The sequence below is a fragment of the Synchiropus splendidus genome, chromosome 10 (genome assembly GCF_027744825.2).
Source record: "Synchiropus splendidus isolate RoL2022-P1 chromosome 10, RoL_Sspl_1.0, whole genome shotgun sequence".
NCBI classification, from domain to species: domain Eukaryota; kingdom Metazoa; phylum Chordata; class Actinopteri; order Syngnathiformes; family Callionymidae; genus Synchiropus; species Synchiropus splendidus.
The window spans coordinates 1724046-1749629 of NC_071343.1; the positions used below are offsets into that span (position 1 = coordinate 1724046).

The following is a 25584-nucleotide window of genomic DNA, read 5'->3' on the forward strand; positions in this document are numbered from 1 at the left end:
GAGATTAAGGTCTTGGTCGACCTGGAAACTCCTGGAGGAGGTTTCGAGGGAGAGGGGAGCCTGGGGGCTTTTTCCTTGGCTGCTGCCCCCACGACCTGACCTTGAACTAAAGCAGGAAAATAGCTGGCTGGATGGATGGACTTGTACCATGACATTCATCATTTCAAAACAGCTGTTGTAAGAATGTATATGGTACAGTTGAAGTATGTAAGCGGTGTCCTCAGTAACTAAGTGTGACTGTACATTAACTCATGCTTTAAATAGACATGAGGCCCACAAACTTAGCTTGATGATTCCCTGAGCCTCTGGGGCAGGTCAGCAAGGTGCTGCGTTGTAGCCCCCTGCTGGTCTGTGAACACACGGAGAGGAAATCGAAAGTGATTCTGAGGGAGGGTTTATGCATGAGCCAGTTGCTCTACATTAATGGTATGCTGACGCTGATTTAAAATAATATCCTGTCCAACTAAACGTTTTAAAATTAACATTCTCCACTGCTCATATTATTCAAATTACAGTCTTCAATTATTTTTATTTTTCCCTTTATAATCACACCATTTATTTAGCTAGTTGAAATGTTCACTGCTTTTTATTAATTCGTATGAAACCATTTTTGTCACCTTAGTTTTTTTTTTGTCATGTGGTTACAATATTTTTTGCGTTATTAGTTATATATATTTGCCTGGTTGTTTGTGGTCATTCGATGTTAGTTCTGCTGACAGTATATCTCTAAATACTAATTCAAAATACATTCAATATATTTTATGAACCATTTAAACGTGTTTGTATGTTGTCTAATAATATTTTACAAAATGCTATATTTTTGCTGTAATATTGATAATCAAGGTCCTATAAAACGTGTTTTACGTTTAATAATTGGCAACAATGTTATGCTATAGAATGTAAGTTTAGTAAAACGAATGTTCATTTGGTGATGTGAAATGAAGTAAAACATAAATAAAGTACGTACCGTGTTACGACAGTCTTCAATAATAACAGTGGGATCGTCGCGCGTTACGTCACTAGCCACGCCCACTAACCCGGAAACAGGAAGCCCCGACTGGTGACGTTGCTGCTGTGCGGAGTGACGATGGCTTCCACGGAACAGTCTCCGCCGGACCTGACAGATAAAGAAACCCGGGAGAAGCTGTCGCTCTGGGACCGCCGACCCGACCCAATGGCCCCTCTGACGGAGAGACAGACGGACTCCGTGCTGGAGATTCGAGCCGCGGCTGAAAGCCTGTCCATCCCCTCGGAGGTGAGCGGAAGCTAACCGGCTACCAAGATAGCTTGAGTTGTGGAGACCAAGTTCGGGTAACTGGCATCTGTGCTGCGGCCGCTCAGCAGTCGCACCGGTGCCCCGTGTGATGTGGCCTTGTTGACGAACGGCAGGCTCTAGCTGTGCCACGTCAGAGCCCTGAATTGAAGACGGACTTGCTCGTCCTGTTCACTCACCGTGTGGACTGTCCCACTGCAGCTCCCCATCGAGGACCTGTGCAGCCTGTCGTCTCGGTCCCTGCCGTCTCCCTCCACTGCCACGGTTCCTGCTTCGACCGAGGACGTCCTGCTGCAGGGCTTCCGCACGCTGGAGATGGAGAGCGAGAGGATAGAAACGGCGCAGCAAGTACGTCAAAAGTCGTTTGTTTACGCGTGGAATGTGATTCTCAACTAACGTGTACAACTCTTTGTGCTGCAGTTTTTCACCTGGTTCGCCCAGCTACAAACAAACATGGAGCAGGACGAGAACGCAAAGTACAGGTAACAGGGTTTCTTCTTCTTTTCCTCTCTATACCTCACCTTCTTCAGCCGCTTATCCGGAGTCGGGTCGCGGAGGCAGCATTCAGAGCAAGGAAGCCCAAACTTCCCGATCCGCACAAACCTCCTCCAGCTATTCCCGGGGGATCCCGAGGCGTTCCCAGGCCAGAGCGGAGACATCATCTCTCCAGCCAGTCCTGGGTCTTCCCCGGGGTCTCCTCCCGGTAGGACATGCCCAGAACACCTCCCCAGGGAGGCGTCCAGGGGGCATCCGGGTCAGATGCCCGAGCCACCTCAGCTGGTTCCTCTCCATGTGGAGGAGCAGCGGCTCCACCCCGAGCTCCTCCCGGATGACCCAACTCCTCACCCTATCTCTAAGGCTGCGCCCAGCCACCCTGCGGAGGAAACCCATCTCAGCCGCTTGTATCCGCGATCTCATCCTTTCGGTCATGACCCAAAGCTGGTGACCATTGGTGAGGGTGGGAGCGTAGATCAATCGGTAAATCCAGAGCTTCGTCTTGTCACTCAGCTCCCTCCTCACCACGACGGTCCGATACAGCGACTGCATCACTGCTGCCGCTGCACCAACCCGTCTATCGACCTCACGCTCCCCTTTTCCCTCACTCAAGAACAAGACCCCGACATACTTAAACTCCACCACTTGGGGCAAGAACTCTCCACCGACCCAGAGAGAGCAGCCAGGGTTCCTCACTATAGATAAACTTCAATGGGCTCTATGTAAACAATGAGACTTGAGGACAATTCCTTTAATTCATTAGTACTGTGTGTTGGAAACAAAGCTAATTTATACAATTGAGCGGTGATATTAACAGCTTTTCAAGAGGCTTCATTGGATGAGAATGTTGTGTCGGCTGGTTCTGTAACACCAGAGGTTTGGTGGAACAGCAGTTGGTAGGATTCTCAAGGGTCTTGTTCATTTGAGAAGTTAAAATATTATAGTATATATATATATAATAAAATTTAATCCTGTGAAGGTGTCAAAGGAAGAGGGGCGACCTGGTCGTGAGTATACGAGCAGCTGAGTTAGAAGCGTTCTGAAAAGGATGACAGGAGAAGTTCTCGGTGCATATAATCCAGTCGCCTCATATACAGTGTTGTAGCTGGGTCCAGTCGAGACCGAGGCCCATGAGGGTTAAGACGAAGGGCCAGACCAAACTGAATACACAATCCTGAAGCATAGGTCCATAAGTGATACAGCAACTCATTTATTTCCGACTGCAATAGAAGCACTAGTCATTTTTTAGAAATAAATCAGGAACTGTCATGCTTCCATTAGAACAAGCTATTAGTTTGTTCTGTGCTCCCTTTGTCTTGGTCCTGGTCTCACCCCTCATTGGTCTTGGTCTCTCTATGCTCTGCTCTCAGTTTCAGCCCGGTGTCTTCAACACTTCTAATGCAGATTGAAAATTTCCTATTCTTTCAAAATAAGCCAGTTCACACAGACTGTGTGGTTTTAACATTGTAGTTTTTCGTACTTGTATTTGTTTTCCTGTTCTGTGTTTTCAACAATGGCGGTCCACTGTTGCCAGACCTTCATCTTCTCCTTCTACTACTGCGGCCACGGTTAAAGCTTGATCAAATATTGAGCCAAAATGTACAGTTTAATTGATGTGTTCACGGTACAGCACAGCCGAAGAGAAGAATTATATCCCAACGCTTCCCACTTGAGAGAATGCGCAATCATTGATGACAAATCGTGGCATTACACGTGCGTCATATCATTCTCTGCACTTGCTTCTGATTTTGGGTGGAATACATGGTTTGGTTATGAAAACAAGAGGCTTCCAAGTGATGCAGCCATTATTATTTCCCCTCAGTGTTACTCTGTTGCACTCACGCCTCAGTTACTTTTCTGTGGGTCCCAGTCCAACCGACTTCCGACGTGACTCCAAGTGTAACAACAAAATAAACTCTTTGGTTAAAGTGAGACTGTTGCTCACATGTTTTCTTCGATTTCAGGCAAACCAGAGATGAGCTGAACTGCTACCAGGAGCAGTGTGATGCCATTTTGAAAGATGTCTGTGCGGCTTTGGATCAGCTGGACTCGCTTCAGAAGCAGTACTTGTTTGTGTCGAACAAAACAGGAACATTGCACGAAGCCTGTGAGCAGCTCCTGAAGAAACAGGTAGGCTTTGTGCTGACTTCCTCAAATCAAACACGTCTTTTCAAATCCACAAATCACAACGCTCTCCATGTTGTTAAATATTGACTCGATGAAAACGATATTGCTGCCAGGTTTTGAGAGGCTGGATCTGGGATTTTCTGTCCCTCGGCACTCGAGGTGTGCAGTTCAGGGTCCTCGCATATAAACGCAGTCATGAGACCATGCTGCATGGATTCATGATTCTGGCCTTTGACTGAGATGATGTCTTCGTGTTCTTGATGCAGCCCCACGAAATGAAGTTGATTTAAGTTTGACTCCCTTGGACTTTTATTTTAGCAGAATAATGAAACTTTATTTGAATGATTTGTGTATATGTTTGGAAGGTCAGATGGTAATATGCTAACTAGCAAGAGGGTTTGTTTATGATCCTGGGGCTGAATCATCTGATCTTTCACGCAGTAACATGCCATTATTGCCAGAGTAAGGTCACCCGAGGGTTTCCCCGAAACAGTCGGCGCCGCTGAACCTCGTCAGTGTTGCATTGCAGACCGTGTTCTGTCAGTTAGAGCGAGAGACTGGGCCTGATCGCTCCTGTTGCTGTTGACAATAAAACTTTATTGACACAGCACCTTTCCGGACTCAGTGTGCTTGAACGTAGCCAAGGCGGGGAGCAGTTCTTGTCAACAACCCCACCTCCATACGCCACGGATATTGTTGCTTGTAGTTGTGTGAAAGACTTTCCTTCCGTGTGTCGATGTGACGGCATCTTCTGTATTTCTTTCTTCACTTTTCCTTATTTTTAGGCAAGAAAGACACATTTAGAGGTGGAAAATAAATTAATTAAAATGTGCAAATTAAAATTGAGTATATAAAATGGAAATGGACAATGATTTTAGTTAAATTAATATCCGATAATATTAGGGATGGGAATCTTTTACTATCTTTTCATTTCTCTTCCAGGTTTTTACTGTATCAAAATCCATTTTAAATTGATTATAAATCAGAGCAAAATTGCAATCGTCATTCCTATGTGACTTTGTTTTGCACACCCCAAGACAGAATGTGGTCTGAAATTGAATTCTCCTGCAAATTACCAATGTATTGTGCTCTTTGCAACAAGTTAATTAGTATTGCATTTCATTGAAGAAATGAATCAGTTAATGTGTTCAAAATGGCTCCAGTGCACAGCAACGCTGATACACAACCTGGAAATGGATCCCACCTTTATTATTCACAGTCCATCTATCATTGAACAAATGTGTTAAGTATAACTTTTTTTATTATCTGAAAGGTTTATGGAGGGTTACTTTGATGGGGCCCTTTTTCATATCCTGCCCTTTAACAGTGATGTAATGTCTGTCCTCTGCCTGTGTCCTTTCTGGTTGGACGTGCTGTTTCCAGGGACGGACATGATTTCAATCTTCTCTTCATAGTCTTTCCTTCACACACACTGTGCCTCCCTGTGAGTCTCGTCTTTGCTTCTCGTGACCGTCTACCATGAGTCACATTGGGCTGTCATTCAGTGGATATCATTCCGCCCAAACTCTTGACATCATCACGCCACCTATTCGTCTTAGATTGTAGCCATTCCGCACCTTACAAAAGCCAATACCGTCTCTGTGGTTTGCGATTCTAGCAGGTTCTTTCTGCTCATCTACCAGGAATAATTGAGTAAATGACAGCAGCTGCAGCAGGCAGGAGACGCTGGTGCTTTTATGATGTTGTCGTCTTCGGAGGCTCAACAGAGAGGCAGCAATGGCACAAATTGATATTTAAGAAAAATAAACACATTAAGCAGCAACAGCAACAAAGTTTGATGTTGCGAAGACATAAGGCGTAATGGGAGAACATAGCTTCGCGGCAGCTGGGCGCGAAGCGGCAGCACATTATGTCAAACGGAAATCCTTACTGAAGTCAATGACACCTGAGAAGCTTTTATCTTTTAGAGTAGAATTTGTATTATCAACCTCACTTTTTTTCTGATTCACTGGAGTTGATGATCTGAACCTCTGAGTGATGTTGCACAGGCAGTGTGACTTTGGTCTTGATGGCCTCCTGAGATGCCAGTAACTGATTAATAAGTACAGACTTGTGACTACATTTTTTTTAGTGCAATGTGCTCAATCGACCAATGGGTGTCAGTAGTGTTTAGGATGTCCATCAACACAGTAAGGATAACTGATGAAGTACAGCTTTGACACATGAAGCTTGAGCGTTGAATTTCAGTGATTCCCGTTTGTTATGCTGATAAAGACAGATTTGTGTTGCTTTTTTTAAGTGGAGGTGGTCACGTGACCGGAAGTAGTAGCAATGAATGTGGAAATCTTTAGAACGCTGGTACAGCCAATGGAATCTGAAGCTCTGCCTCTATATCTAATCCCTTGTTCTGATGATCCTGTTTCTGACGTGTCTGTATATTTGATCAAAATGAATCAATGTTGTAGCTCACAAGCAAACTGAGATCCATATCAACACCATCAACAAAGTGTCATTAATAGATGATCCAGTTTTGACTGCAGTGGGTTCCAGTTTCTGTGTAACTCAGCTCTGTGTAAATCGTCTTCCCTGTGCATGGCCTGGTATTGATCCATAAAATACCCATCATTTCTTATTTATTGTTTTAGACCAACCTGTTTCTCTCTTTTTTTATTATTATTATTAACGCGGCATGGGTTCATCAGCTATTTACAGTGCTGGTTCTCTGTGAATCTCTACTGTATTTAAGATAAATTGGCATGAATTAACCAAAATATTTTATTCTCTTCCAGGTCACACTTGGGCAAGCCATTTTTGGTTGTCCAAGTGTGACCAGGATTTAAACCAACAACCTGGAGAACTAGTCTATAGTCCTAAGCGTTGTGCTGCAGTGACCTCTCTGTGGCTTCTCTTTTGGATAAAGGCTCTTTATTTCTTGTCAGTCAGGAGCAACAGGAATTTTTCACATTTTTAGTGACGCATACTTTGTTTACTGGCAGCCGACTGTACATATTCCAGCGGTGTTAAGATGAATATTAATAACACCTTCAGACAAAATAACCTTATCTCGCATATAAATGAAATACTTGTAAGTCTTTATTGTCGTGTTGTATTTGAACAATTTCTCGGCCTATGCAAGTATCAGCTTCAGGAATTACCCTTGGAACTTTGACAGTTCTGCCTTTTCTTTACATCTGTGCCAGTGTAGTGTATCTGTTTCAAATGAAGTGGAACACATTATCATATATCATCGGGATTAAGCAAGTTCTCTGTTATTATTTCTCTCACAGCGCAGAGTTAGGTAATTAATGCAACAAAGTAAATGTATGTAAATGGACGTCTAAGTTGCCGATGATGGAAGAGATCCTTCATTACATGTACTGTATATACTCCCAGTCCCAGTGTTGACGTATGAGAGCACAAGGCCAAAGTAAAACTATATTACTTCTGTCTGTTGCCAATAAATGTGTGAAAAACAAACAGGACTATAATATGTCTTTGTTTTGGTTGTCTTCTTATTTACACCGGGAATATTTTCATTTCAGTCCGAACACACATCTAAAGGATTATATTGACTTTTGCTGTGACGTGCTTGTTCAACCCGATTGTGTTTTGAGCAAACGTTCTTTCCCTCCTTCAATAAGAATAATATTTCACAGTCTCTTGTTTATTTATTTTCACACAGCTAGACTGTTTGAATGCATAACAGAAGGTGGCCTTGCGTCGTGAGAGGAAAGCAAGAGTGTGGAAGGAGACTTATTTTGCTGACTGGGGGTGTGGGGTGGAGACGGATGGATGGGTGCAGTGTCTTGTCATCATGCTGTGGAGGTGGAGGAAGCTCTCCAATTACAGGTAGTTCCTGCTGTGATCTGTGGACTCAAGCTTGGAGCAGTGAGAGAAAGTACGAGATCGCTGATGCAAGAGATTTCTCTGTATGTTTGGGGTCTCTCTGACTATATGTTCACGTCAAACGTGACTTGGTGACTGTTGTCAGGCGGATGCTGGTTTCCTGCCGACTAGGTGGCTTCCCTCCATCTGACTGGTCACATTAAAAAAAGTATGTAAACTACGTGGGTTGGGGTTGAAGTTGGTGGAAGTCGATGCAGCCCTTTATCTAAGCAACAAGCAGGGTTTCCGCCAGGCTTTTTTTAAACTGTGGTGGAGCGCCCCCCCACAGGAAGGGAATGAGGAACAATCAAGAAGCCATTCGAAAATCAATACAGAAACTGAGGGGAACGTTGGAATTGGTGACAATATTAAAGTTAGCTTGTACAGTAAATCTGTCTGTAATCCAAGTCGTCCTCACTCGGTCCGTATCTTCACGTCTGGCCGTAATGCGCAACTTCAATTCCGAGAGCAATGGACTTCAGCCATTATGATGTTTCTTTCAGGATTTTTCAGTGAATAACACGTCTACCTCCATCTCCATGATGTGTTAGCCGCTTGTGTCAATGTTTCCACTTCTGTTAAATGCATCTTATCACATGAGATTTCATCCTTAAGAACGCTCTCATTTAAGCTGTGGCGGTGCACCACAAATCTCTTCCACTTGTCTTCTTTATGTTGCTGAATGTTCCGTCTGTAAGTACGTTGCCATTTAATCTGGGCTTGGTTGATGCACTGCAACTTGTCCAGGTTTCAACTTGAACATTTGATGCGACAAATCTCACCTGAAAGAAAGAAAGGCACCGAAGCTGCGACCCCGTCGCCCCAAACATGTTGCATGCCTCCTCCTATGTTGTAGTGTGTTGCAGTTATTTGAGCTTTTAGCTTGAATTAGCATCTAAATACAGCTAGAGATCCAAGCTTTGTCATCCCGGAGAGACTCAACGTAGAACTGCAGCTCCTCCAAGAGAGTCCAGCCGAGGTGGTGCGGGAAGCTTCTGGCACGGTTGCCCTGGGCACTCGGTGGATCCGGCCCTCAGTACTGCCTGCAGTACGTGTGTGAGAATAGATGGATGGTGATCGCATAATGGAAAAATCGAACACTAATGACTACATCATGACGCAGCACAAATTAATGAGCCTATCTGACAAACATATCGACATAATTATATCCGACCGCCAGCACATCGATAACACTTGAAGTCAGATTCATGTGTGGGTGTTATTGAAGGCACCAAGAGGAATCATCTGTGCTGGTGTCCATTTGTCAAAGTAGATCCCGATGACTGTTTTCTCTGCTGGCAGGCGGAACTTGTGGACCTGGCTGAGAGCATCCAGCAGAAGCTGTCCTACTTTAATGAGCTGGAGAACATCAACACGGTAGGCTTTTTCACACTCCTCCAAAGTTCCCATAAACTTGGAATTAATGGCGCGCTCTCATTTGAGGGTCCGCAGCCGTCTTGGGTTTAAAAGATAATGTTCAATAACTTCTGAAGTACAATGTTTCCCTCCGCTTTAAAGACGTTTTCTGGGATTGGGCTGAATGATAAATGCCACAGTTGCTCAGTGAACCATAAATAGTTCAACTCTAATGTTTCTGTCATCACTATTCATATTTGACAGCATAGAACATGAGACCTTCTCTCACCTGAGTTGCAAACCTTTGAGTTTTACAGGCAGGAATCTTCAAAGAGAAAATAAAACATGTCTTGCGGCACTATCTTTGTTCAATGTAAAAGCCTGGTTTATTATGACTACCAAAAGCAAGAGAATAATGCTGTATTTTTTATCTGAGGGAAAGCACCGTACTCAGTGTTCTCTTTGTCTCTCCACAGAAACTAAACTCGCCTACCTTGTCTGTAAACAGCGAAGGTTTCATACCCATGCTTTCCAAACTGGATGACTGCATTGAATATGTTTCTTCTCACGTAAGTTTGACCTTTCCGTAATGAGTTCTAATCATCCAAGAATGTTCCCATAGTGATGGAAGGGCCCGATAAGTCGGTCAGGTTTTTCTTCACGAACCTTGCACTATGTTTTTTGCCGTCATAAAGCCAGTCAAGCGACTTGATCAGCGACACAGATCAAAAATTAATTACCAGTAAACCTGGTATTTATCGCTGCAAAAGACGTCTTTGCAACTCTTATCAATTAATTGAATTGTTATCTGTAGCTGCCACATTTATGATCAACTGCAAAATACCGTGATGTGACAAAGGATGCCCGCTATTTATATTCTGCAACGTGGCATGCTTCTTAGAGCCAGAACAAATGTGTATAGTTAACAAGAACTGCAGGAACATTTTCAATCGTCTTATTAAACTTGTGTTTTATCATCATCGGCAGAACCTTCCACCCAAACTTTGCAGCATCTCTGTATGTAAATGGGATTATACTTTAGTCTTACAGACCTTTTTACAGCTATGAATTACTGATGTAGCAATTAGAAGTAATACGCTTTGCCCACGGTTTGAATCCCTTATTTTCTGCATATGAATTTGATTGCGTTACCTCTCTTGGACCCTTGGCATGAGTCATAAATGTATTATTGACTGTTTGAAGTCATATTTCTTTTCTTTTATTCTAAAAAACATGATGTTTTCCATTCAAACAATAAGCTGCTCAGTGAAGCTCTTCTAGTCTTCATTTGAAGAGTATTACACTACAAATGTCGCCACACGATGACCAGCATGAGAGGGAGCAGCTCCATCTCAGAGCTGTATCTTGATACCCTGAGCCACTGAAATGTGGGAAAAGAGGCTTTTGGTTGAGTTCTTTTTGCAGAGAAACCACTTCTGTTTCAGACACTATCTCTGTCACGGTTCAAATCATGGAACCAGGGCAGGATATCACCAGAATTTCAACAAGAGAAAGAGAAGAAACCAGAGAGAAAGCAGTGGTACTTGGGGATACATTGAGATAACCTTTTTAATTAAAATATGGTTTGACTCATTAAAAAAACTCCACTGGGAATAAAGCACCGGGAGTAGGAGTTTAAATTCTGCAGTGGTCAGAGAGGTTGGGTACACCCTGTGCTGAAACAGAACCTGGATGAAGTTCAGAAGATTATGCCAGTCATGAAGTTTGAATCAAATATTTCATCTGTTTCAGGTCAGGGAGAATCTGAAATGAACTGTTTCGTTGTTTCCTGTTTCAGCCCAATTTCAAGGACTACCCGGTGTATCTGTCCAAGTTCAAGCAGTGCCTCTCGAAAGCGATGCACTTCATGAAGATTCACATCGTGAACACCATGCACAATCTCACCAGCCAGCTCACGAAAAGGGTACGGCCGTGGGGCTGGGCGTACATCCACGTGTCTCTCAGCACGGAACCAGCCGGTGATTTTATCGTTCATCTCCTCAGGATCCGATGGGTTTGGCCAACGCAGACAACGCCTTCACTTTATACTACGTCAAGTTCAGAGCTGCTGCTCCTAAAGTCAGAGTGAGTACGCTGAAATCTCCTGCCCTGCATCTTCATATCAGGTTACGGCGCAATCGTCTTGAATCGTTACATGTAGACTGGTCCTCATGAATCCATGCATGAAAGTGAATACATAATAGATGTTCTTTTATGGCCGAGCGCTGCGGCCCTTTGCCCTAAACCCTCGAGTGTGATCTCATCAAAATATGAAAGGAGGTGTGTGAAGCTATTCAATCCACAGCCAACTTCGTTCCCATCTCTAAGTTTGTTTGTTTTTTGTCACACACCACATTTCGCTGATGTGTTCTATACATTAATGTCATCATGAAATGACACACATCAGCACATGTGACATGTGGAGTGACAAGCCTTTATTCTCTCTGGCATATTCCAACATGATCTGAGGCAGAGAACCGGGGCCATGTGCTCACACAAGACTCATAATAGAACTGTAGATGTATGGCAGTATGCAAGCTTGGTAGGAAAACAAAAGCAGCAATGAGTGGGCGGAGCTAAGGGGAGTGTGAGCCATCTAGCTGGGTTAAACAGTGAGTCTGAAAGCGACTGTATTTTAGTCAGGGAAGGAAGCAGCAATGTTTATGTTCTCTTCATCCCTGTACACAGTCTCCTACAATAATCAAGAATGATTTGTGTTTTAATACTGGTTTCATACTCGGTAGTGTCTCTGGCTTGGAGTTTTTGAGCTCTCTTCTTTATATTCATGGTTTTTAGTATTTACTCACAGATTGTGAACTCGCTTCAGTATTTGTGCTTTCACTTTTAAAGTTGACACGATGAAGGCTACATGAAATGTCTGTGAGGATATGAGACATTTAGATCAAGACGATGTAAAGGACTGGACTAACTTCAAATCAAGCGTTGATCGCTGATCTGATACAAGTCAGACGATTGCATCAGAAATCTCCCCTGCACGGCTCAGTCTAATAAAGTCGACTCTGTCTCAGAGTCTCAGTAATTACTGATGTCAGTGTTGGCAGTTTCTTGCATTAAAAATGTGAGGAGAGTTCCTCTAGACCCGGGGTGGACAGACCGGTCCTCGTTCCAAGCCAACCAATCAGGTGTCAGCTGAAACAAGCAGCACCAGACAATCCGCTGATGACTCTCCCAAGACACCCGATTGGTGAAAGGTGTCCTCTGGATGGCTTGGATCTAAAACCTGCAGCCCATTGTGGAACAGATAAAAGGAAAGCCCTGCTCTCGGCCCTGCTCCGGTGTCTGAGCTAACAAGGTTCCTTCAACTGTTCAACTCGGTTCCTGCTGTGTGAACGCAGACTGGCACCATTTAAGCAGTGAAATTGTTCTTAAATAGCTTCTGCAGTGTGAAAGCAGCTATTAACTTGTCAACTGGCATAAAAACAGTCTGCCTGTTGACAAGTGAATAGCTAAATATATATAAATCATTCAAACTGAAATTAGAGTCAAAACTCACTGTATTGGTGAGAAATAATGACTTATCTGGTGGACAAAGTCACTCACAACATTTATAACAATTCTGCAGCCATTAAATAAAATAAAAATCCAAGTAAACTGCAGTCAACGGAGGGTTATACGCCTGCAGGATTTGGCGCCCTTCATCACCTGTAACAGAAGCATTGAGAACCAGATTCAGTGCAGGTGCCCATTCAACCCCTTAGATTTTAAAAGATAGAGATGAAAAGGAAGATGTACCGACTTGGATGGGTCTGGGTCTGATCCCATTCAGTCACTTTTAAAAGCCATTCTTTAATCGACACACGCTCGTGTACGGCCCTCATCTTTTGAAAGCGTTTGACGCGCTTGATGGGCTTAATTGAGGATTTTGGGGCGAGAGCTTTCTGATTCAACAAAAAGCGTGAATGGGCTTTTAAAGTCCAACTTTCTAAGATTGAAGGATCTTCACTTGAGTTGCTGATGTCGAATGGAGCAGCGTTTTGTTTTTAAGTCCTTCGTGTTTTCTGACTGCTACTAAAATGCTTTCGCTCCGTCAAACAAAATTCTGGAATGCTACCTCAAGTCTTATTATCTTATTATGTTATGCTATATTTGGATGAAATACATGAATGACAGCTGGAGTAGTGAAGTATGTATGTGGAACATTTGCTTTCCTCTGGCCTCAGCTTTTGCTGACGGGGATTTGGGCTCTTAGTGATGGAAACATTTTGACCTGAATCTATTCAGATGATTGAAAAGGAGTTGGATTTCAAAAGGTGACGGTTAGGATTCAAATTCAACCTGGTGACTGAGTCGAGGCACTTATCGAAGCTGAGCTCTTGGAAGCAAAGCCTGCAGTGGGCAGTAGTTGCTGGTTTATCTCTGTAGTTATACAGTCATTATTGTTTGATTTGAGTTTCCTTTTTTTTCTACTGTCCAAAACGATATGTGAACAAAGCTAACAACCACATTGTCTTATGTCATTCCAGTCTCTCATTGAACAGATAGAACAACGGACAGAGAAGATTCCAGAGTGAGTGATGGTCCCTCCCTGAAGCACTGAATGTCATTCATGTCGTGGACTCCTCCATTAACCTGAATATACCCCAACAGATACCAGCAGCTCCTTGATGAAATCCACCAGTGCTACTTGGACCAGCGGGAGCAGCTCCTCAGCCCCAGCATCACGTCCACCATTACCGAGCTCACCACCCAAAACAGCAAAGACCACTGCGCTCTGGTGAGGCCTGGCCAGTTCAAAGCACAGCTGCCCTTTAAATCCCGTCTGGTGACATTTGGGCTCCCTAAGAAGGTTCCAGATAGTCACTGGGATATTTGCTTCAGCGTTTGATAGCACCACTAAGCCTCTCTCCTGATAAATTGCCGTATCCTGAGATTATGGACGGCAGACATTTGGTGTGCTGCTGTTCTTAAACCCCGAGGCATATTTCATCTATAAGTCTCTGAGTTACTGTGCCGACGGGAGTTTATAAATGTCCTAATTAATAGTCAAGTATTTTCCCTCTGATGTGATACTTGAGATATTTTATGGCACCGCGACAGGCTATTTATTGTGATGCAGTCCTGCGTTTGAAGCTAATTTCTTGACAGGCCTTCTGTAATTAAAGGTCAGAATCTTATGCGATGAAACGATATAATGGCTGCCACCGATCATATTGTTTTTTCCCTTGTGAAACTTGAAAGGTTATGCATCTCATTGAGAGTGGCGCCAACCGTCGACGGGCCGAGGACGTGTTTGATTTTGTAATGCGCCGCCACCAGTGCTGATGCTTTGTGTTGACGCAGGTCCGCAGCGGCTGCGCCTTCATGGTCCACGTGTGTCAGGATGAGCACCAACTGTACAACGAGTTCTTCTCCAAGCCCACCGCCAAATTAGAGTGAGTCACGCTAAGCTTCAGGGGTCGCCGCACATTTCTGATGAGTTCCACGGGTGGTGGAAATTCACCTGTGATTTCTTGACTTGACTTGCGTGGCAGCGAGCTGCTGGAGAAGTTGTGTTTGTCCTTGTACGACGTCCTCCGGCCTCTGATCATCCACATCATTCACTTGGAGACACTGTCTGAGCTGTGCAGCATTCTCAAGACTGAGATGTTGGAGGATCATGTTCACAACAATGGTGAGGTTTGTTCACCGTCATTCATGGCAGTTATTTTGGGGATGCTTTGTGCTCTCACGTGTTGTAGTCAGCACCTGGACTTGTATTCCACTGCCTCCAGTTGCTTAAGTACATTAGTTATTCATAGTCATGATAACTTTGTCATACAAAGCACATTTAAATACCTTACTCCTTCTAAAGTTTTATTCTGGGAAAATATCCTGGAAAGGGTATAATTAATCTAGTGAATTAAATAAGTTGTCATTAATTAATCTCAATGAATCGCGGTTTAATGGTTTCAGAATATCTGCCACAAGAAGCCACATTTTTCAATATGAATGAATTTGGTATATGACTGAATCAAATAATGGAGCCATAGGATGAGAACAACAACAACAAACATGGAGGAATCCTGCTTTGGTTCAGGGAAGTTTTTCACTACACAATGTCCAGGGTTTCCACCACTCTGGATGGACTTGACATTCTTATCACATTGAAATTCTTATACAAATATTGTCAAGACATGAAAAGAGCTTTAGTTGAAATAATATACCTGTATATAATACAGACACCATGGTGATTTATTGTGCCATTGTCAAACTGATGCAAAATAAACAATATTTTGTTGTTTAAATGTACGTATGGCTCCATCATGAGTTTCACTAATATAAAAAAATATATAAAATATATTAAAATATATAAATAAAAAATATTCTGACATGATTAAACTGCAATCAATTGAGATTAATTCATCACAAATTCTCGAATTTATTAGGTAAATGTTTTTAATCGAATCCCACCCCTAGTTATTTTTCCTTTGCCTCTCGTAAGATTTGACTGTACTTTTCCCACCTCTGCTGCTGTGATGTTGAACCAGTGTCACCCGCTGTTGCTCGGTTTAACTCATAACAAGCTCCTTATTCATGAATCCTGTGTCACATTGTCATCGTTTTTTAACTTGTTCTGTTCATTTATGCCGAGCGCCGTCATTGTGACATCCATATTCATCATTGCAACAGATTGCTTTTTTAGTTTCCGTCTGATGTCCTGTGTGCTGGCCTGCACCCGTAATTAATAATAATTTTGGACTGTGTGTGTGTGTGTGTGCGCTTGGATCAAGCTTGTCAGCTGGGAGCCTTTGATGCGGTTGTGAAGCAGATGCTGGAGGATGTCCAGGAGAGGCTGGTCTACAGGACTCACATTTACATCCAGACCGACATCACAGGGTATAACCCAGCTCCAGGCGATCTGGCATACCCCGAAAAACTGGAGATGATGGAGGTGAGGGGCTGTGCTGCGCGCCGACGGCCTTTTCCTTGCAATAACCATCAAAGAGAATAAAGATGTCCAGCGTCTGTGCTCCTCGGACCAACGGCGTGGGTACAACAGCATTCCTGTCGGTAGTTGTTCCTTGACAAATAGTTTAATGGTTTAGCAGCGCAAGCATGGCGCCGTCCCGAAGCGTGGCTCTTCCATATGTTCATTATTCATGAAAACACATGCTTTTCAGTTTTGACTGCAGGCCAGTAAATATCTGATGTTTTCGCTGCTAATATTTGATATGCAGGCCTTTCTTCCTGAATCTTGTGTTTCATCTTAATTTAGCCTCCAAAAACCTGAGACCTCCCAGTCAAGTCTTCCCAGCACCTATCACTGTCTGCCTGCTCACGCTCCCCTTCTCTTGACATCAACAGAGAATTGCTCAGAGCTTGAAGGAAGAGCAGATGAAACAAACATCACAAGAATCCGTGTTTTCTGATGTTCAGCTGGAGGATACAGACGCTAGAAGAAACAGTAACGCTGGTTGGTGTTTGCACTTTTTTTCTTTCTTGAGTCTTTCTTACGATGTTTGATGTTATTGTCATTTGCCTGATGGCTCTTGCCCCCTTTTATAATGAACACAGGGAATGTTGAAGCGCCGCGCCTCCAGACGTCTATCTCTCCTGCTGATCTGCACGGCATGTGGTACCCCACAGTTCGACGAACGCTTGTTTGCCTCTCCAAACTTTACAGATGCATAGATGTGAGTCTCCAAATTCTTCCTAATGGTCTTGTGACAGCAGTGCTTTTTTTTTTTAAAAGTTCCTGATCCTCCTTTTGTGATTTTCCAGAGAGCGGTCTTCCAGGGTTTATCGCAAGAAGCCTTATCCGCCTGCATCCAGTCTCTGCTTAAAGCCTCTGACATCATCCTAAAGAACAAGGTTGGTAGCGATAACCTCTTTTTTCCTCTGGCATCACAAAGTGTTGGTAAACCATGAGCACATCTTGCTGAAGTGTTGCTGTGTGGCTTTATTTGTGTTTCTGTTTGATGGTATTTACTAGAACACACAACTGAGTAGATCAGAAGTGAGGCTTTAAACTCGGGGCCCTCTGGCCATTTGTGGTCCCCCAGATGATTGTCTTCTGCCCGGGGGCACTTGATGTCCACGGTCTGTGTAGGACCCGTAGCATCTATTGTAAAATTCCAGACTGTTTGGAAAAACTGAATAATGTCATGGGAGCTGGTGCTTCAGTGGGCTCCACATGTAGCGATGATTTGGCTGGTTTTCTCCTGATTTCACTGCTTCCTGACCACGGATGCTAAGCGCCCAACCACTGTGACTCTTCCAAGATTATCCAACAAGATAATTCTGTGCACTGAGGTGTGTGAAGAGTGAATTCATCCCAACAATCAACAACAATCTTAAATGTTAGACAGGGTTTCCGCCAAAACGGAACACGGCACCCGTCAGAGAAACAAGGAAGCAGAAGGGGGAGTTTGGACACTTACTTTTTCTCTTCTGCCTGCAGCCATCTTCATGCACACCATCTCTTTATATGTCCGGCTGTGTGAATGAAGTTCTGCGAAGCAGTGGACCTGTTTTTGTCATTGAGTTATGTTTCTCTTGGTGGGGGGTTCAGTTAAAAACACTGACAAATGTCCACGTCCGTGATACGTTATGTATCATCAGCACGTTTCGATGTTTCTACTTTCTACATGTTAACACATTTGATGGTGTGAGAGTTCATCGTGAGGTCATTATTCTGAAGGCACTGCCGCTCTCATTTAAGCCGTTTACATGAAGCAGAAACCCTGCTAAAGGTCTTCAAAATTTATGATGGAAACCTTTCGGTTGAGATTTTAATATGAAAACATGACTGTGTCACCTGTTTATTATTCATATTTGCTGAGGATGGAGCAGATTTCTGCAAAGAGCTATTGTAAACTCCAAAAACAAAGATCTCAGTTTGATGAAAAGGTGACATTTCTCATTCTTCTTCTCTGATAATCCACATTACAGCAACAGCACAACGTCAGCGTAATGTTTCTCAAACCAAGAAATCTATGCTTGTGAAACAGAATGAGTTGCAGCCCACTGTAAGCAGGAGTTACCTCAGGTGGCCCCCGGGACTGTGTTGACTGTGAGAGTAACACCATGTCCACCGGCCCCATGTCTGTGCTCAAAGTTTCAGTTCGAGTTAAAAGGCATTTTCTGTCGTCTGATAGAAATGTTTGCCTTACACCACATGCTTTTCCACTTGGTCTTGATCTTTCCCCTTAGATTTGTGCCTGTAATTAATGTAGAGATGTTTATGATTCAGTCGATGTTGCAATTTGAATTTAGAAAGACGGTATAGAAATAAGCAAGAGTTAATGCGTCTGATCTGAATAGCCAAGCTAATTAAACATGAAGCATATGTTGATCTGGACTGAAAACCTGATCTCCACTGCACAGACACCGTAATGGAAAACAACCCTGCCTCAGTAAATCACAATAATTATTCATTATTGAGAGAGGTTTGTGTGTAAAAATCTTCAGTGCTTCTCAGCAAAGGTTGCCCTTCCATTGAAGATAATGAGGCGAGACTCTCTCCATTCACACAACAGACACGTGACTGGCGTCAGGTCCCGGTGCCTGAACTGGTCCCATCTCCACATGTGTGAGAGCAGCGAGTGTAAAGGGGTCACTGAGACGCGCGGAGCCTTGCTCAGATATTCTGGGGAGCAAGGACTCGGAATACAGAGTGTGATTGTTTGTTGTGTTCGGCTGCCCGACCGACTGCAACGCACTGTGTGTTCTGACCTCAGCGTGAACTTCTTCAGCACTTTCAATCACCTGTTGGTCTCGAGCAGACGAGAAGCCTTTGCTCCTCGCATACATCATCCACTCTGGTCTGCCCTCCCAGTGTGCTGCCTTTCCTTGCGCGTGCTGCTCGGGACTGACGGCGACCCCTGCACACTGTGATCCCCATCCTAGCCGCCATTAAACTGCGCTGAAGTCTTGAAGCTTTTTTTGTCATTTGAGTGGAAGAACGTTGCTGATTTAGTGGCGCGCCACAGTTTACAGTGGCACTGATGAAGGCGGCCGCTGACTCATTCTCATCCCTGCTCTGAAGGGCGGAATGCTTCACGGACTCTTACCGTAGCCTTTCAAACTTGGACTTGGATAGAAGTGGCTGTAATTGTGCTTTTCTTTCAGCATAATAAATGCGATCAGCGCGTATTTAATTAAAATGCGCTGCGTTTCATTAAACTGTTCTGGCAGCAGGCTCCTTTGCACAAGCAGCTGGATATTGTCATTAAAAGTTGATTTTAATGGGAGCTTTATTGTGCTCTGCCCAATGTTCGGCAGAGCGTCTTTTATTTATGGCTGTTTCTCACTTTGATATTTGTCGCTAATATCGGCAGGAGCTGGCCCATTTCAACCCCGGCCGCCGGTGTCTCTTTCCCTGGCTTGAGTCCCTGTCTGGGCCATAAATGATCCCCGCTGTCGCCTTTAGTCACACGCATATGTCATCCTCCCCATTAGGGTTCATCATGGGCTGTTAATAAGACGTGTTGCCCCATCGTCCCGGCGCTCTTTCTGAAAGTGTGTTCTGGTTTCCCCGCAGACGCAAATAGACGGACAACTCTTCCTGATCAAGCACCTGCTGATCATGCGAGAACAGATTGCTCCGTTTCACACTGATTTTGCCATCAAGGAAATCTCACTGGACCTGAAGAGGACTCGAGGTGAGATCATTATAGGTAGAGGGAACATTGGCGTTCGGCTCCATGGAGCCACTCATTACATTCTCATGCTCATTAAGCAACTTGTGCCCATCACATGCACCAGTGGCAGCAACTAATGTGGAAATGACAGTGAAACCCGACCCCATGATGTGCATGCAGGGAGGGCTCCTCCCTCTGTCCGGCACTAGAGGGCACTGCAATCCTTCCACCCACTTCTCATGGAAGCTCTGTCTCTTTGTTAAGATGCCGCCTTCAAAATCCTGAACCCCAAGGCTGTTCCCAAATTCTTCCGACTGAACAGCCACAATGCCATTCTTGAATTCTTGTTGGAGGTATGTCTTTTGCATTCTCATTCAAGATGCTTCACTTTCACCTGCCAAGGGAACCCGATTACACGCCCCCCTCTCCCTGCCCCTCCCCCTCTTTTGGCCGGCAGGGAACGCCGGAGATAAAGGAGCACTACATTGACTCGAAGAAAGACGTGGACCGGCACCTGAAGTTCAGCTGTGAGCAGTTCATCCAGCAGCAGACTCAGATCTTTGTGGGAAACCTTGAAGAGTTTCTCACCAAGGTAACGGTTCAAGCGATGGCAGACTTTCGCCTCAGGCATAAACGGAACAAACTGACCTTCAGTTTTCCAGCCTTTACAGTGTGAAACCTTTGGACAAAGAAAATAATAATTTATTATTCAATGATTACCGGAGGTGTTTGTCGTTAAGTCGGAGAAAGGCTCAAGCGCTTTTGTGTTGGTTCAGTTGTGTTGCAGTGGAACTGACGCCTGTTCTCGTCTTTGCTCAGGTTGCTGCTCTGAAATCCATGGCCGTCCAGGGGGGTCCGACTTACTCTCTGTCTCAGCAGCCCTGGGCGCAACCAAGTAGGTTCAGTCCCGGCATCTGCCCGCCATTCATCACACCGCAGCTCCGAGCCCACCAGAGGGCACGTCAATGTTTTCTCCCCTCTGCTCTTCCTCTCCTCAGTCAAGATCAACGATATCGTGACGGCAACCTACCGTGTGATGAAGAGCAAGCTGCCAAGCACTTTACAGAGCATGTCCTTGTACTTGGCCAACAGAGACACCGAGTTCATCCTTTTCAAGCCTGTTCGGGTGGGTGGTCTCAACGCTGGGATGTCGCCGCATGAGTCAATTTCTTTTTCAAAGTCCTTGTCGAGAGCCAAAGAATTCTTTAATTTAGAATTTTCCAGAGCAAGGCCTAGCGTGTGAATGCAGCGCAGCGTCCAATCACATGGCCGCCGCCGCCCGGGAGATTAGCCGGCGCCGTAATGAAAATACTTTAGTGGAAGCATGTGAGTCCAATTAACTGAGGACGTACGTGCCGTCACACACAGGTCCGTGTCGAGGAGCCCTCTCCATTGATTTAATTGAAAATGGCGCTGACATGACTGTGGCTTCCTGCTCCAAGATAACTTTGAGTGAAGGCAAAAACAAGTTTATAATTGGGAGGACGTAGTTACACAGGTAACACGTAGCATGTTCAGAGATATACATGTTGAATCCATGTTGCATTTCCCCACTGAGGGACAGATACAGTCCATCCAGTCTACATGAACACAGGGAAGTATGTGAGGCGAAAGCTTACTGAAGAAAATACAGTAAATCAAGGCAGTTTTGATGTTGCCGTTTTGTGCGTACACATGTGAATGAGCATCTGGAAAAGTGTTTATCCTTCTGAGACATGTCGGTTACAGAATAGTCGACGGAAGTTCACTCTTTACACCATAATTACAGAGTAATAACAGGAAATATGTAGGTAATTACTTTCTTACCACCAAATGTTCTCCAGTGTTACCCATATTATTGCTACGGTCATAGACATCATAATGCATTTGTAAGGCTTTAAACAAGATGCTATGATCGTTCATAACCATGTAACTTGTTGTTCCTTTAGTGTTATGTGGGTTGGGATCAGTATCAGAATAGAATTTATTCTTGAGGATTCTTGAGTCTTTATAACTAGAAATAACACTTTAGAAACCTGGCCATAAGTCCCCATGCATTATTATCAACCTAACATGTTCTATAAAGCCGTATCAATGCATGATGGTGTGTTCTGAATGTACTGCACAAAGTGTGGCTCGGATGAACATGAAAGCCCGAGTATCTATAAGGCATGTTTGTGTTCCTTGAAGCCGCAGTATTTTCTTTCACTTTGGGATTGAATACAGACTTTGAAAATATAATGTGAATATGTTTTTATGGGCAGCTCTTGTACCGGACTGATGAGGAGGTGGAGTCAAGACAGGAGATATGAGAGGGAGGCAGGAGCAAGAGTGAAGATGATGAGTCATCAGAGTGATGGACATAGCTGAGGGAGGTGAAGAAGAGAGTGCAGCGGGGTGGAGAGAATGAGCAGAAGCTGGAGGTCACTGCCATGGTGAATGGTTACAGAGTCATAGCAGCCAGAGATGAAGGCACTGAGGGTGGTGTTGGGAGAGAGGTGAAGATCAAGAAGGAGATGTTTGGAGAGGGAGGACAGGTGGTCTGTGGAGAGGAGAGACAGAGTTGGACCAAGGATGCTGGAGATGGTGAAGAGGAAGGGAGCAGTGAGGGTCACGACGGATGGTGAAGCTGGAGGACATGCTGTGGAGACACTGATGGGAAATGAAGGAGAAAAACGGATGTCTTTCTGGAAGACAAAACGAATGAATGACTGTGGAGAAAAGTGCGACTTGTTTCCTGCTATATATGTAAATGAAAGCCTTAAACAAGAGATGGATGTGTCAGTAAGTCAGCACATTAATGTGGAGGGGAGAAAGAGAACGAAAGAGAAGCGAGGAGACGTGTTTGTCGCCACATAAATTCAGCCGCATCTTCTCGCTGGACTGGAAGCCTGTGGGCTGTTTGCGCTCTGTCAGAATTGAGATATTATTGGAGATTAATTTTCACATTTGGCGCCTGAACTGAATTATCTTCCGCAGAGCAACATCCAGCAAGTCTTTCAGAGGCTGCACACGTCACTGCAGGAGGAGTACAGCGGCGAAGACCTTCAGATCATTGCCTGTCCGTCCATGGAGCAGGTATATTAGCAAGATTTAATCACTGCACTGCAACAGCAGCAGATACATTATGCATAAACTCCGTCTCTTTTTCAGATTAACCTGCTGCTGTCGGTGAATAAGTAAGGCCAAATTGGCTCCTTCTGCCCAGGAACATTTGGAGGAGGCTAAGGTAATGGAAATTCGTAGAGCAGACCAAAGATTGTAGCGTCGGGACTCCAGTAACTGCGCCGCCAAGGTTTGGCTCCCGCGGTCGGTGAAGTGCTCTCGGTTCTCCGGAGACCTGCGCCGCTCGTAAACACAATTGCGTCTCGGTCGGCGCCGCGTCGTGAATGAAGAGCTTGCCGTGGCGGAAAACTTGTTCAGACAAGGACACTTGGGCTGAGAAAACACGCCAACTGAAGAGCTGTTCATCACTCAGGTAGCTAATGGCCGGTCAAGGAGGCGTCTCCATTCACGTCCTGCTCTTCCCTGGGCTGAGATCACTCTTCTTCTCATGGTTTTGGTCTCTTCCAGTTCGCCAAGCTTCAAGTTGCTCTCAGCCTCATCGGGTCTCTGCGGTGAATTTAAATACCTTTTATACTTTCTAGACGCGGTACTTTTACTCTGAACTTTTGCACCGACTGTCTGTCTTCTCGTGCTCCATGTAAAATACTGTGTACAGTTGTAATATTTATGAAGATTCTGATTAAAAAATGTAAATGACTGTCTGGTTTAATGTCGGCTGGCGCTGATCAAAGCAGGTACCGGAGGAGGGTGGATGCCAGAACATGCTGCCGCTTTGGCTTCCTCCTCCTCCTCCTCCTCCATCTGTGACAGGAGGCTTTGCCGGGGCCTGACCTCCTGTGGTCCAGCAGGCTTCTGATGGAGGGATTGTGGGACTGGATGTTCTGGAGCAGGATACTTATCTCAGCACGGCTCTCTGGCTGCACGTGCCGCTCAGGCATGTCTGGCTGCCCAGGAGTCCCCAGCTGGAGGACGGTGTGTTCGCACTGAAGAGGGGGTGGCTCAACTCCAGGCCTGTGGGCCGCCACCGGCCGCCAGTTTATTACGCATGGCCTGCAACGCACTCCAATCACCCCTGTTTTGAAACGTCCCCCCACAGTGACGGTGTTAGACCCGCGTCTCCACCAGTGTTGTCCTTGTTACGGAGCTTTACAGTTCCCTGATTGTATATTCCGGCTCTTTGTCTTTGTCTCTTATATTTGTATTTGTCTCTTCCACAGTTGCAGTAGTAGCAGTAAACCAAAGCGAGGTACTAGTACTCAAAATGTAGTACTTCCTGGGCTAAAACAAGACTGAAGAGTATGATGATATTCTGAGGGCTTTCCTTACTGGTTCATGATGAAGGCAACAGTCGCAGAATCACGGCATGATTTGGGTTTTTTATTCCCACTCCGACTCAGGAATGTTCCTCATATACACTCGCTGTGCTACTCAAGGAGGCAAATCCAGATGAATAATAGTCCAATCATTTTGGAAATATACATTTGCTGTTGAAACTTACCTGGCATTTATTTGACTGATGTTGTCGCCCGACAAGTCAAACAGTTCCGGTCTCTCAGGTCGCCGCCGTTTGAAGTGTTAAAATAATAAATGGTCACTGTCATTTTACCTTCTGACAATAACTTTTTATGCAGCATCTCTGGGAGAAATATTGCTTTGAGAATCCGGCGTTTCTCCTTGAGGGAATGACATTTCCTTTTTAGCAGTGGGCTGCGGCGCGGCGATAGTGAGCCGTGGCAGCTGCTTGTTCTTTATGGCCTGAGCCGCAGATGAAAGTGTCATGACAAGGATGAGGAAGGAGGAAAGACAAGTTACTTTAATATGTTGAGGATGTTTGATGTGAAGGTTCATAAAAATTCAGCCGGCGCTCTGTTTGCTGGTGGCGGGAGGCAGAGCGAGAGAATGGAGCAGGTTAAACTGCGTAACATTTCATTTGAGCCACGTTTAATGACGCATGCCGATAACGGACCAGCTTCCGCTTCGGCCTCCGTGGAACAGCCTTCAGTCCGCAGTTGGTTTTATCAAACTCATATTGGATTTTTAATCAATTATAGCCATTGCTAATCAAATGACCATCATTTCCGCACTATAGATTGCACCGGAACATTAGCTGCACCCACTAAATTTAAGAAGGGAAATAGATCTTGCTCACACATAAGCTGTAGTGGTCCATAGGCCGCGGATGCAGCGGTGCTGTCTGTGCCGTAGTAAGGTCAGTGGTGCACCTGGCTTAGAAACGCTCCTCAAAACTAGTTTTGAAAACAGGCTTCGGCATGGAGACTGACTCCTGAAACAAACTGGGCAGGGTTCTGAACTTGAATCATGAGCTCCTCACATCTTTTATTCACATTTTTAAAAAATGCGCTGTTTTCGCCCGCGTGCCCGAAGTTCCAACACCACGCCGGGTCTCAACAGCTGCTCCTGGGCTCCAGAGCTCCGGGTGATCCACTCTGTTGCTGGAGCTGCGGACACACGGGCGAAAACGGCACTTTTTGAGGGCTTTAAGGATCGATAAAAAGCTTCTGATTTCATCTGATTTCTGCCTGTAAAAATCCATACATTAGCCACGCTCTTGTATAAGCCGCAGGGAAAAAAGTAGCGGCTTATAGTGCGGAAATTATGGTAATTACATCAACACCGCGGCAAAAACACAGCTAAAACAACTATGTACTGTTTATTGACTTTGTAAGCGGCTGCTCACCCAGACACTACTGCACTTAGTCAAAGATTTGTGTACTTCATTTGTATTGTAATATGAACAGAATGTGAGTTGCAGTGGAGGTGATGGTTATGAAGTTCTCTCACAGCTACACACGAACACGACTACTGGTAAGTGGTGAAGCTCTTCTGTGTCTGGAGCTC

General features: G+C 44.7%; 1 protein-coding gene across 1 annotated transcript; it reads left to right on the top strand.

The window, feature by feature from the left end:
• The first annotated feature begins 1047 nt into the window (after positions 1-1047).
• On the top strand, positions 1048-25039 carry cog3 (component of oligomeric golgi complex 3). The gene is made up of 23 exons (XM_053877375.1): positions 1048-1255; positions 1475-1621; positions 1694-1755; positions 3733-3898; positions 9044-9118; positions 9574-9666; positions 10896-11021; positions 11102-11182; positions 13582-13625; positions 13706-13832; positions 14399-14490; positions 14590-14729; positions 15829-15989; positions 16403-16511; positions 16613-16731; positions 16820-16909; positions 19581-19701; positions 19945-20033; positions 20138-20272; positions 20500-20575; positions 20679-20806; positions 22639-22737; positions 22813-25039. The coding sequence occupies exons 1-23, from the start codon at positions 1088-1090 to the stop codon at positions 22840-22842; spliced, it is 2478 nt and encodes an 825-aa protein (XP_053733350.1). The 5' UTR covers positions 1048-1087; the 3' UTR covers positions 22843-25039.
• Positions 25040-25584: the final 545 nt, after the last annotated feature.

What these genes read in the sequence shown, in the direction of transcription:
- cog3 (XM_053877375.1), top strand. Translation starts at nt 1,088, where the DNA reads ATGGCTTCCACGGAACAGTCTCCGCCGGACCTGACAGATAAAGAAACC. An exon ending in GGATAGAAACGGCGCAGCAA is followed by an intron (nt 1,622 to 1,693) that starts GTACGTCAAAAG and finishes TTTGTGCTGCAG; the next exon opens with TTTTTCACCTGGTTCGCCCA. An exon ending in AAAAACTGGAGATGATGGAG is followed by an intron (nt 15,990 to 16,402) that starts GTGAGGGGCTGT and finishes TGACATCAACAG; the next exon opens with AGAATTGCTCAGAGCTTGAA.